The sequence below is a fragment of the Nicotiana tabacum genome, chromosome 6, assembly GCF_000715075.1.
Source record: "Nicotiana tabacum cultivar K326 chromosome 6, ASM71507v2, whole genome shotgun sequence".
Classification (NCBI taxonomy): Eukaryota; Viridiplantae; Streptophyta; class Magnoliopsida; order Solanales; family Solanaceae; genus Nicotiana; species Nicotiana tabacum.
In genome coordinates, this window is record NC_134085.1 from 14787455 (window position 1) to 14800325 (window position 12871).

Sequence of the window (12871 nt, forward strand, 5' to 3'; positions counted from 1 at the left end):
TTATTTTTAATATTTAACTAATTAATATTGCATATGAATTGTACATGAAAGCGAAGATGTTAAGACAACCTTATCACAAGCGGATTCAAATGTGTTTGATGAAGATGATGTGTTGGATATCTCATAAGCATCATGAACGTTCTCTTGAATAGTTTGTTTTAAGTTTTGACTTTTAGTGAATGAAATATAATCCTGTCTTTTACTTTTTGAGTATTTATCGTGATATATTGGAACAATATAAAAAGTTATAAAGTTTTGCGAATATTTCCAATAAGATATTTTTTAACTTTTAAATAATTATCTTTTTTTAGGTCAGAACTTAAAGAAAAAATATAAAATTATATTTTTTAAAATGATGGGCCGGCCTGTGGGGGCCCGCGGCCCACATAGGGCTGGGGTGGGCTGACCATTATAAAGCCCATCAAAATGATGGGCTAGCCTAGCCCAATCCGTCAATTGCTAAAGCCCATGTGGGCTGGGCTAGGATAGCCCGACCCGACCCATATTGACAACTCTATGTTTCATATTGAAAAGGAAAAAAAGAAAGTTAAGTTTGCCCCCTAAACTTTGCGAATTTAGTTATTCATAGCTAGTATCCGAAAATATTATATATGTTATTTATTTTTAACGGAGCATAAATTGCCATATTTTATCTGCATTGAGCATTTTAAGTCATAAGTGAGACACGTGAAAAAGAAAGATAAAAAAATAGTTTGAATTTGCCCTTAAACTTTACAAAATTAGTCATTCATACACTGGGAATAGACCATTGGTCCATTATTTCTTCTTTGGATACTATAACTATTTGTTTCAATTATGTATCCCTTTTGTTTAGTTAAATAAAAAAGTTTTAATCAAATAATGGAGCTTCTTCGGTGTATTTCTTTATTTTTTTAGATGCAATAATTGATTTTTTTCAATTGTATATTTCTTTTTGTTTTTCCGTGACAAATTTATAAATAAATTTTTTTGGCTGGAAGCAGGGTGAATGTTGGGGCAGTTCATATTGAACATGAAAAATTCGATTTGGATTTTCATTCTCGGGTTAAAGAAATGACAATTCGAAGAAACTCGGATTGGATCAAATTTTTAAAGTTTGAATTCGGATCAATCGATTTGGATATTTTGAATTTTCGATTTTGAGCTTATAAGTTGAGATGTTTCTTCTTCTTATGACAACAAACATAATGAAGTATTCATTTTAAATTGCCTAAAAAGTTCCATATTTGCATCACACTCATTCAAATAAAGTACTATTCAAGTAATGAAATCTTCACCAAGGAAATATAAAGACATTAGTGAGGCCGATAAGAAGCAACAATAGTAAAATCATGTCGAAATAGAAAGTATTCTAATAGTAACTTAGTAATTAGTATTGAATATATGAAATTATGTCTAATGGATAGGGTATTGGACTTGTTACTATTGGCATATGAATAATGAATTAATATAAAATATAAAAAAAAATTGAATATCTTAAAATATCTAAAAATCTAAAGTACCAAATCCAACATTAATCCAAAATTCAAAAAAATTAAAAATTAAATTAAAAATTCAATCCTTAATCCAAACCCAAAAAAAAAGTTTGCCCAAACTATGCCCACCCTAGCTGGAACTCATTATTTTCGGGCATAGTCTAGGGGTAATTAAGACAACTTTGAAAGATTCCCGGGGTATTCTGCCAAGAGAAATAAAAATCGGGATCCAAAAGACGAAATACCAAATACTTAATGGACTAGAAAAGTCATTTTCCGCTAACGTACTATGATACGACACCGCATTCATCATTTTTTCTACTACGAGAAGGCAGAAACCCGAGTTCCTTTCTATTCTTTCCGTTTCACCAATTCCGCGCCCTGAATTCTCCGGTAAAGGGTTCAATCCCTGTCTTCCACATGGTAGCAATGGAACAAAAACAGTTACTATTGCGCACAGCTACAGAACCACTGATATCAGAGTCAAATTCAATGACTAGCGCAACATTGGGTCGTGTTATGAACACATTGCTTACTACCAAGCCTAAGAAGCTTCTAGAAACCATTTCTCATCTTGATCCTTCTCCCAAAATTGCACCTATTGCTGGTAATTTCTTACTTGTGTATATTCTGAAATTGAGGTTCTAGACAAAAAACACTTTTTTTCTCTTTTTGTTTCTTAGTTGTTTTTTTTTTCTTCAGTTTCTTTGGAACAGTCATTATGGTTTCTTTACAAGTATGTGAAGGATGCTGCTGAAAAAGAGTCATCTTTGGACCAAGTTCTTGTTCCTATGATTCAACATGTAAGAACCAATATTACAGCTCTTTTTGTTTGTTAATTCCTCCGCCTGAATTTATGTGGCATTGGTTGACTGGCTGCGGAGTTAAAAAAAGTAAGAAAGACTTTTGAAATGTGGTCTAAAATAAGCCGTAGACATTTATGTGGCTGTAAATCATCTCATTGATGTTAAAATTGGACGTTTAAAATTAAATTATTTCTAAATTTAGAGAAGTGTCATTCTTTCTTGAACAAGCTAAAAGGGAAAGTTTGCCACATAAAGAACAGAGGGAGTAGAAGTATTCAGATATCAGTACTGATTAGTTTACTAAATGGTTTTATTGGGGTTAACTTCAATTTAATCCATGGCGATACATATTAGTTGAAAATATGTTTTAGACGTTAGCACATCTTATATCTCTAAGAGTGGTTGAGCATTTTAGATATTTATACTAAATATTCCGAACTTCTAAATTTTTTATTTGTATTTGCATAATGTTGGAACGAGATGAGTTTAAACGGAGTAACGTGGTCAATGAGGATTCACATAGCCGATCTCAACCTTTTCGGGAATGAGGTGTAGTTGCTGTTGTTGTTGTTGTTGTAACTTCAATTTAGTCCATAAAATGAAGGAATTGCTGGGAATTATTCCTATGACCTTATATGTATAAGAAAAGGAAGAACCTTGAAGCTTGTTTCTCTATGTTTTTTTTTTTCTTTTTCTGTTTCAAGTTTTCAGTTAGCTTTTTCAAGAGGTGAGTATATAAATTCAGACTATGATTTTCTTTATGCATATTCTATAACATTTTGGAAAAAAAAAATCTCTGAGTATTATTTTCAAATAGTGATTTTATTTGCATTTAACATTGCTCCCACATTTTCAACCTGGACTCTTGTAAAACTAATATGAGAAATATTGTGGGATAGAGGAGTAAATTGTACTCCCTCCTTCCCATTCTATATGACTGTATCTGAATGGACAGAGAGTTTAAGATGTTACTTTTACTTATAATATTTTTGTCATTAATAGTTGAAGAAAAGGTTAAAGTGATAATTGAAAGTTAGTTTGATAAGGGAAATATCATATCGAAGCTTGAAAATTTGAAATTTGAATAGCTTCTCTTTAAAATTCTTGAAAATGGTGAAAGTTGTGTTGGTATGGACTGGTGTCGGACATTTTTAGAATGTTTTGAAAAAGGAAAAGTGTTAAATTTAATATAAATAGGGAAAAGTGGGAGTATTCAATTAGGACATAATTTCAAATTTGTCCATACTCCGCAACAACGAAGTTTTTGCTGTGAATCATCAGTAAGAAGCTCTTTTTTTGCAGAATGTCACCATTTTTTCTCGTCATAACTGGTTAAGATGGGTCAGCTGCTTTTAGTAGCACATGGGCATCTGCTTAGCCTCAAGTCACTAACATAGTCCATGAAATGCTTTAGTTATCCTCATTGCATTCATGCGCCTGAACCTCTCTCTAACATTTTTAGTCTCTTGCATGGTTTTATTTTTTCTATTGAGAGCAATGTTTTTTGCTATTGGAACCATGGAACTTTTCATATTATACATGAAAAAGGCCTTTGAGATGGTGGTGGATGAAAAAATTGTGTAGCTTAAGTTCATGACTGATGGCCTATTCTCTTTTCCTCACTTATGTTCTTGCAATCATTATTAACTATTAGCATATGCTCACCTTTTCTGTTTTTGGGCTAAAACTGTCTGTTGCATATATATACCTGTTTCCCCATGCTGTCTTCTTTATCATCATTGATAAAAAAATTGTCAGTCACTGAGGTTCCGGGGGTCAAAGCATGGCAACCAAGTGATGATACTTCTCAATTGGCTTTTTGAGGACGAAGTAAATTTCCAGGCTTTAGCAAATGATCTGGAGGCCATTTTATCTCGAAAAGAGGATCATTACATATCCCTTGGGTGGTGTACCCTTGCACGAAGTCTTATTGAATTTGAGGTCACTATGGACAAGCTCGAAACACGTGGTAATTTGACCTTTTCAAGTTCTGCTTCTATTTGAACCTAGATGACTCTTTCATTGTAAATTGGACTATACATATGCAATCCTGCTACTTTTGATGCTCTGTTTATTTCTCTTGACCCTTCCGTAAGAGGAAGTCAAAATTCCAACATCCAAAGCTGTAATCTAGTGGTCAATGAAGTGTGTGTAAACCTTGGAGATCAGTGTGAAAATCCAGCAAATCAAAAATACTACTCCCTCCGTTTCAATTTAGATGAGGTAGTTTGACTCGGCGCGGAGTTTAAGAGAAAAAGAAGAATTTTGAAACTTGTGGTCTTAAAAGCTTAAAGGGGTAAAGGTTTTGTGGGGACATGGCATTTGTGTGGTTATAAAAACTTCGCATTCAGGGTAAAATGGGTAAAATGAAGAGTTTAAAGTTGAATTATTTCCAATTGTAGGAATGTGTCATTCTTTTTAGAACAGACTAATAGGTAAAATGTGTCACTCAAATTGAAACAGAGGGAGTGAGGGACTAGTTGATTTTTTCCCATCTGCCTAAGCCTTGGTAGTCAGAGTTATGGGGCAACTTTTGCTAGTGGGAGGTAGCAGATACCCAATGGAATAGTCGAAATGCACATATGCTGGTCTGGGCACCGCTGTTACTTAAAAAAAGAGAAAGTAATGCCAATTCCAAATTGATTTAAAAGTTCACTGTAGATTATACTGGTAATAGTTATACTGTATGCTTTTATTAATCAATTTGCAACACTAGTTTAAGTTTGTTATGCATAGAACTGTTTGTTTCTTTTGAGTATTGGTCTGGAGGAACCTGTTTGCGCTCAGTGCACTTCAAGTGTTTGAGCTGACCGCGTAGTGCCTTTTGATGACATTATTTCATAGTGAGTTAAACAACCCTGTAATTTTGAAGGATAAAATTATGTTATGTCGTAGAGTAAATCTCACTTTTTGACTTTAATGATTGTTGTTGCCACGAATGTTGAAGCGTCGGTGTTTTCCGTTAGACGTCCCCTTTCTTTGGGGACTTTTTCTTAAATGGGGAAAACACATGATATATCTAATAAGTCATTGTACGTTATCCCAAGATAGATTTCTTCTTTATCTCTTTATATAATCTAGTGAGTCATATGTGGTTTATTGAAGGGATATGAAGAGTTTAGTGGCATGCGAGGAGGATGAACTTTTGGGAGCACAAGTGTGTGAGGAAAATACTTTGAGACATGTATTTTCAAACTTTTACAAGATTCGATTTCATGCCTAAAAAAATGACAGTCCATCGAGTTAGGAGGTTAGTAGAATGTAGATAGCGAATTGAGAAGTTCGTTTGGGGTTTGAGATTAGGAAGAATTTTCACGATTAGAAAGTGGTAAAATTCCCAAACGTAGTTGAGTTGCTTCACAAACAAGGAACACCTCAGGACAACCACGATGTATGCAAGATGTGATTAGGGAATAATGGAATATTTTATGTTAAGTCTTATTATAAGAAGCTTCTAGTTAGGAAGGAGGTTGCATTTCCACATTGATCGATCTGGATTCCTATGGTTCCAAGAAAGTTGCGTTTCTTCAGTTGGCTAGCAACAAAGAGGGTGATTTTGACAGCTGAAAATCTAAGGGAGAGGAAGGTCACATACATCAGTTGGTGCTTTATGTGCAAGAGCTTGGGTGAAGACGTTAACCATCTCTTCTTCATTGTCGGGTGGTTTCGAGTTTATGGTAGGTAATCTTGGGTTGGTTTGGAATAATTTAGGTGATGCCAGACATCCTAAATGAGCTAATATTAAGTTGGAATTGCAATTGGTGGAAGAGAAAATGTAGGGCTTGGAATCTCCACTAGCACTTGTCTGAGTCATTTGGAGAGAGAAATAGGGAAGCTTTTGAAACTGTAGAGTTGAATTTCGTTCAATCGAGGAATAATCTATTATCCCTTATTTTCTTCTAGTGCACCCATGAGGTGTACAGAAGATTGCGTGTCTTTTGTAGAAATGATATTTGTAAGTTTTATATTATTTTTGGTATGCCTTTTATATACGTATGTTCATGCTCAAACATTTTAATAAATTTAAAAAAGCAACCTGATGCACAAAGCATCCCGCATTGACGCAGGGTTCAGGGAAGGGACGCAATGCAAGGAGTATGATGTAGATAACCTACCCTAATGCAAGCATTAATGGCTTCTTCCATGACTCGAACTCTTGACCTATAGGTTACACGGAGACAATGAGTACAAAGAAAGGTCCCTTGATGGGTGTAGGAGAGGAAAGGAATTAGTGTTAAATATCTAAATGCCATAAAGGACATCTATGAAGGAGTTGACACTTGTGTAAGAACAGTAGGAGACACAAAGGAGGTCGGACTGCATTGAGCCAGTATTTGTTTACCCTAGTTATGAATGAGCTAACCGACTTAAATATAAGATGAGCTTTCATGTGTATGCTAGTTGTTGATGATATCGTGCTAATTAACGAAACCAAAGAGAGTGTCAACTAAGAGTTTGAACTATGGAGAAAAAAAGAGAGTAAGGGTGCGCACAAGGTGGCCTAGACACCACGCTTATCCAAAGAAAAAAGTAAGGGTTTTGGGACAAGCAAAAGTAAGATCGAATATATGTGTTGCACGTTTAGTCAACATAAGAAGCGAAGTTAAGGTGAGATTAGATATAGATTGTGGTGCCTAAGTGCAAACAAAAGTCAGATATCTAGGCTCGTTGTTCCAAGAGAATGAAAGGATAGACAAAGATGTTACACATCGAGTCAAAATTGGATGGCTGAACTGGAGAAGTACTATTGGATTTTTATGTGATAGAAAGATGTTTATGAAAGTGAAAGGTAAGTTTTATAGAACAATTATCGGATCGACAATGTTATATGTGAGTGAATGTTGGGTTGCTAGAGTTCAACACATCCGCAAGATGAGTGTCATAGAGATGTAAATGCTAAGATGGATGTGCGGTTATGCAAGATTAAATAATATTAAAAATGACCACATTTGTAAGGATAAATTAAGAGAAAGCCGCTTGAGATGATTTGATCATGTCCTGTGTCGATTACCAAGATGCACTGATCCATAGATGTGAAACTGTGGGGAATGAAAGTGTTAAATGGAGTCGAAGTAGACCTAAAATTGCAGGGAAGGAAATTGCCTTGGAAAACCTACAATCTGGTAGAATCTATGTTGACTTAGCAAATGATATGGCACAATGGAAGAAAAAGATTCATATAAGTGATATCAATTAGTTGGGAATATGTTTTAGACCAGGTAGGTGTTAGAACATGTTCTAGTCAAGGTGTTAGAACATGTTCTAGTCATGTTAGTACGTTTACTTTACGTCCTATGTTTTCGAGAAGTCTCTTAGCCATATAGAGAACTTCTAGTACTTACATTTTTACTTTTGTTTTGTATAATGTTGGACTAAGAGGAATTAAAATGGAAAAGTATGGTCAGTGAGGGTTCATATAGCCAACCTCAACCTTAACTTGTTTGGTACCGAGGCGTAGTAGTAGTAGCTGTTGGCCTGTGAACCTGTTGCCCACTGTTTACAGTGGACAAAGTCTTATGTTTGTTTCATGATAACACTTAGTTTTGGGTTACTGAGTTTTCTGTTATTAATACAGGGGTTAGAGCGAGATACGATGCACTTCTGAAGATTTTCTGCACATGTACGTCCCATCTTGTGGCTATTGTACGTGATGGAAGGTGTGTGTTCTTTTTCTTTCTTTCTTTCGTATTGTCTGTCTCTGTCATTTCCCCATTTCCTTTTTATTAGATGATGATCTGTTACTGGCTGCTCAGCATTGCTGATTTTTACCGAAAACTAAATGGGGAAAATTTTACTGCTACTATTGAAAAATGAGTGAGAAGAATCTTATTGCTACCAAACAAAAGAGTGTAGTGCTCCAGACACCTTTAAACTTGTGTTAGTTCTAAGCTTCAGGGTCGATGAATAATATAAAATTCATGTCTTCATATCATGTGATCAAAGTTTATATATATATATATATATACATATATATATATATATATACAGGGATTTTCTGGATGACAGTCTTCTTGTTTTACTATGAGTTGTTTGACAGTGTCATAATATGAGAATACGTAATACGTATCTATCCATGAAAACCCAAAAAAGGGAAAAAAATAAAAGAAGAAAAAAATGCATGACTAGTCTGTAAGTGGAAATGGAATTGTCTTTGCTCAACTTCATTCAAACTTTTGCTGTTAGCTGTATTCTCTCATCCACTCTAGGGAGCTGAGACTGATCTAACAGAAAATGCTTACTGGTCCATTTAAAATTTCTAACAAAAACACATGCCTAAGTTTGCTTATTTCAAATTTGTAGCACCGTGCAGGGGGAATTTGAGCTGCCAACTCGCCTTTCAGTGGCTGCTGCGGATCTAATTCTCTCTCTTACGGAGGCATTAACAAGAAGTGATTCAGTGTCCAACTGCTCAGATGACAAGCAAAAGGCAGCTGGTATTGGTGAAAGAAATCGCCCAGTCATGTTGTTATCTTCTACTTCGACTAAGAAGAAAGTGAATAAAATCAGCAAATCCTCTGAATCTACACACATGGAAATGAAGTTACTGCTTTGGGACCAGTTGGATCACCTCATAGTTCTTGTAGAGAGACTTACAGCTGTATGTTCCATAACTTGTTTTATCTATTCAGACCTCTTCATTGAATGTCATATTTGAATATCCTTGACTATCATTCACTAGTACAACTGCTCTAAGTAAGTAATTCATGCAGTTAAGATATGCATCCTGAGAGAGAAAACTAGGTTTTCTGTAAATCTCTCTGACGAAACAACTTCTAGTATACCTATTTTCTTCTGTAAGCCTTACACTTGTTTTCTGACTAGTGATTAGTTTTAATCTCAAATTAGTAAGTCTTTCTTTCCATGTTTTCCCAAGAACTTGAAAAAATGAGCTTTTGATTTCTATTTCTACGTCCAACCAGTTCTCGGTAACCTATGAGTTAAAGTATTTGACAATATTTTTTGAAATTTTTTGAGTGTAACTAATTGATGCCAGTTTCTTTATGTGCTCGGTAGTGCTAAGTTGTGCATTTAAAAAGTTTATCCAATTGATGCCAATATTTGTTGGTACTCAGTAATGCTAAATTGTGCGTTTAAAAAGTTTCTTTCTGTTAGACTAAAATAGTCGGTCAGATAAAAAGTTGTACGTGCAAAAATTTGCTTGCTAAAATCTGATAACGATGTATAGAAGGCACTACAATATGATTATAGGGATCTTGACGGATAAAATATTTACTTTGAAAAGGTTCCCATAAATGTTGTTGATAGATCATTTTCTATAAAACCTTGTCGGGAAGTGGGAACTCTTAAAGTCCACTTGTCAAATGTTTCAGTGTTTCACATATAGTCTTTGACGTGCAGTGGAACAAAAAAAGCAGGCCTTTGCATGCAAAGGCATTGGAGAGAGTTCTCAGGTGGTTGCTGGGGACGCAGGAAAAATATATTCACATACAAACCAAGGCAGGTGTTACAGTTTTCAGCTTTTCAGTGTCTGGCTCAACTTTGATAGCCCTTATGTTTTGTTCACCGTGTGCCCTCTATCATTACTTTAGACAGATTCACAAATGCTGAAGAGTGGAATATTACTGCTCTCATCTTGTTGGAAACATTATGGCATGTTGTTGCACTTGGAAGAGCACAAATTCGCACAGAAATATACAGAATTATTGGAGCAGTACTTATCTGGGATTCAGGTTTGCTATACTATTACCACATCAAGTCCGTTCACATTCTGTTCCTTCCTCTTGCATTTGGTTTCTTCGGAATGGGAAACATTAGTATATTTCAGTGGATTGACACTTCATTGTTTTTGTTTTAAATCACTTTCTTTATTTTTCCTGGGATGGATTTTAAGTAATTCTAGTGGTACCAATTAAAAAAAAGTAATTCTAGTGATTGAAATTATGGGCTATTCACTTGGTTGAGTGGATGTATCTGGAAGACTTGGATTGTTGAGATTTAATTTACAGATATCCTGTCTTGAATTAGTTTCCTGCTGGATAAAAAGCTTCCTGTTTGTAAAATATTGTGCTAAGAATACAATTTCAATCTGCATTATCAGAAATATTTTGGACATTTAGGACTTCATTATTTGGTTAAAACCCAACAAACTGGCAAACCGACTCAGTAAGTACTTCTGTTGTTTCGTTGGTTCAGGTATCTAAAAGTACCTGAATTTATATTTATTTATTCACTTATGGCTTCTCCAAACTCTCAATTGATTCAACCAAAACAAGAGACTTGTAAAACATTTTAGCAGAATTGGTCCAAGACTCCAAGTAGTGAAGTAGGTCTTTGGTCATTAGTAGTTAAACACATTTATTGACCAGGTTTTAACGTGGTCACACCACTGCAGAGTCATTTGTTTACTCTTTCTAGTAACTTATTTTCATCCTTCTCAAACTTCTATTATAACTCATAAATGTATGCCCTAATCTACTCTCATTCTCTGAGAAAGATAAAACTGTATTTCAAAGCCCATATAATTAAGAGTTTCAGTTTGGAAGTGGAATGAGTTCAAATGGTTTGTGTTGAGAGAACTTGAAATTTCAGTTTACCTACTGAATTGCCAGTTGGTAACTGAATTAACTGTTTGAATACCCATAGGTAAGTTCTCTTGGAACTTATTTAACAGGTGCATGTTTTTCTCTGATGATCATATTCGACAAAAGGACTCTCGGTCTAACAAAAAGAAGATAAACTTGACATAAGAATTAGTTTCAATTGTCCTGACTCTTGATTTCGTTGCTCTTTCTGTATATATCAGAGTATGTGAACACTATTATGCGTATGTACTTCTCTATTTAGTCCAGATTTAAAGAAGAAAACTTGCAGTTTTATGCAGATAACTATGCTGAAGAGTCTCCAAAAAACAAAGAAAGTGGAAGAGAGACCATTAAGTTTTTCTTGAATTGCCTTGCCCTTCTATTAGGCCGTCTACATGGAATGCAGTTTAAATCTACCATTGAGGAACATGGATCTCAGCTATCTCAAGCTATCATATCCCAGGTAGAATTACATGACTACTGAAGAAGTTTGCTGCATTTTGGATATTATAAGATTAGGATCTCTCTAGAAGAGTCTTGAGTAATTGCTTTGGTAAAGTAACTTTCTTCAATAAGATGATGATTTATACAGTCTAGATTGATGCACCAAGTTTGCTTGACTAAGCACCAGAGAGCTAGCATATTTCTTGTCTTTAGTACTTGAATTAAAACATTCTTGGTGGTTTGATTACTGCGAGTATTTTTTACTCTTTTGGTTGAGTTGCTACGGCTTTTTGCCAATGATTAATGTTTTTTACATTTGTTCTTTTTGGTATATTTGAAGCTCAATTGTGCAGATGATGAAGTAATTGACAGTGCCCTCTGCATCTTCAAAGCTGTCATCTTTAGGACGAACAGTAGTTTGTCTAAATGTGCTGCAGACATTAGTCAGATTAATGCTTTACTGCCAATGTTACTACACCTCTTGGATGAGCGAGACACTGCAGCGAAAGCTGTTATCAAGCTTTTTGCTGAATATTGCTCCATGTACGATTGAATTACTGCAATATACACTGGTTTTAATCTTTTCAAATGCATGTTTGGGATTAAATATAAATGGCAATCATTATTTTTGCCAGATCCTCCGATACACAGTGCTTGGAAGAAATTCTAAAGCGCCTTATTTCCGGGAATGTTTCACAGAAAAGAAATGCTGTTGACTTCATTTCAGATCTTATCCATGTATCTATGGAGTCAGATACCGTGCTTCCTCCTACTATGTGGTATGCTGTTGCTTTCTATTATTGGCTTTTAGTTATTAACTCTGCTTCACCTTTTAGCACTATATACAATGTTGAAGGAATATAATTGCAGCAGTTTGTTTGAGAAAGAAATATAATTACAATAAAGGCGCCTGAGAATCCTGTCTGAACTGCTAGTCAAAGTATTGGCACAACAAAAGGAGATCCAACAATCAGTCAACTAGGGAGGTGAATTTTAGAAGTATCCGTAGAGAGATTTCTCAACCTGTTGAGAGCATGCTAAAGTACTTAGATTGAGTCATGATACATGACCATTTTTTTTATAACCGTGGTGTCCGGGCCAGCTTGCGCGCACCTCGACTAATTTCATGGGACACCTGCTATCTCCGACTAGCAATAGGTACCAAATAACTCTGTTTACTTGGACAGATGGGAAGAAATCACTATTATTTTTGCGTTCGCTGGGATTTGAACCCGAGACCTCATGTGTCTCAACTCACTTCATTGAACACTAGGTGATGGGAAGAAATCACGTAGTGTTTTTACTATACAAGATCATTATATTTAGAATTTTTGTGTAAAAGAGTTATATATTGAAGTGACATACAATGCCCAACTTTCTTACCTTATTAGAAAGTTCATAGAACTTGAGCATTTAACGAACACTTCAAGTCAATTTGGGTGGAGTAACTCAGCACCATTATAGTCTCCTTTTGAGGTGTTTATCCTGATGTGGGATAATATGTGGCTAACACATTTCTGCATGTGCATTGCCTGATTCTAGGTTCATCCATGGACCTTATGCAGACTTACGAGTTAAGACTGTACTTACAAAATGTTGGCGC

At 35.1% G+C, this 12871-nt stretch overlaps 1 protein-coding gene across 6 annotated transcripts in view; it reads left to right on the forward strand.

Moving 5' to 3' along the window:
- The first annotated feature begins 1775 nt into the window (after positions 1 to 1775).
- LOC107805191 (uncharacterized) overlaps positions 1776 to 12871 on the forward strand; it is a 38586-nt gene continuing 27490 nt past the window's right edge. For 4 of the 6 annotated variants that reach the window (XM_075254575.1, XM_075254577.1, XM_075254574.1 and 1 more), the window contains exons 1-10: positions 1776 to 2082; positions 2178 to 2278; positions 4040 to 4250; positions 7857 to 7938; positions 8582 to 8879; positions 9641 to 9743; positions 9836 to 9972; positions 11114 to 11287; positions 11609 to 11811; positions 11904 to 12047. In XM_075254575.1, the coding sequence (XP_075110676.1) occupies positions 1896 to 2082; positions 2178 to 2278; positions 4040 to 4250; positions 7857 to 7938; positions 8582 to 8879; positions 9641 to 9743; positions 9836 to 9972; positions 11114 to 11287; positions 11609 to 11811; positions 11904 to 12047 (1640 nt within the window). In that variant the 5' untranslated portion in view covers positions 1776 to 1895. The remainder of the gene's footprint in view (positions 2083 to 2177; positions 2279 to 4039; positions 4251 to 7856; positions 7939 to 8581; positions 8880 to 9640; positions 9744 to 9835; positions 9973 to 11113; positions 11288 to 11608; positions 11812 to 11903; positions 12048 to 12871) is intronic. The other 2 variants (XM_075254579.1, XM_075254578.1) reach the window with 2 other exon arrangements.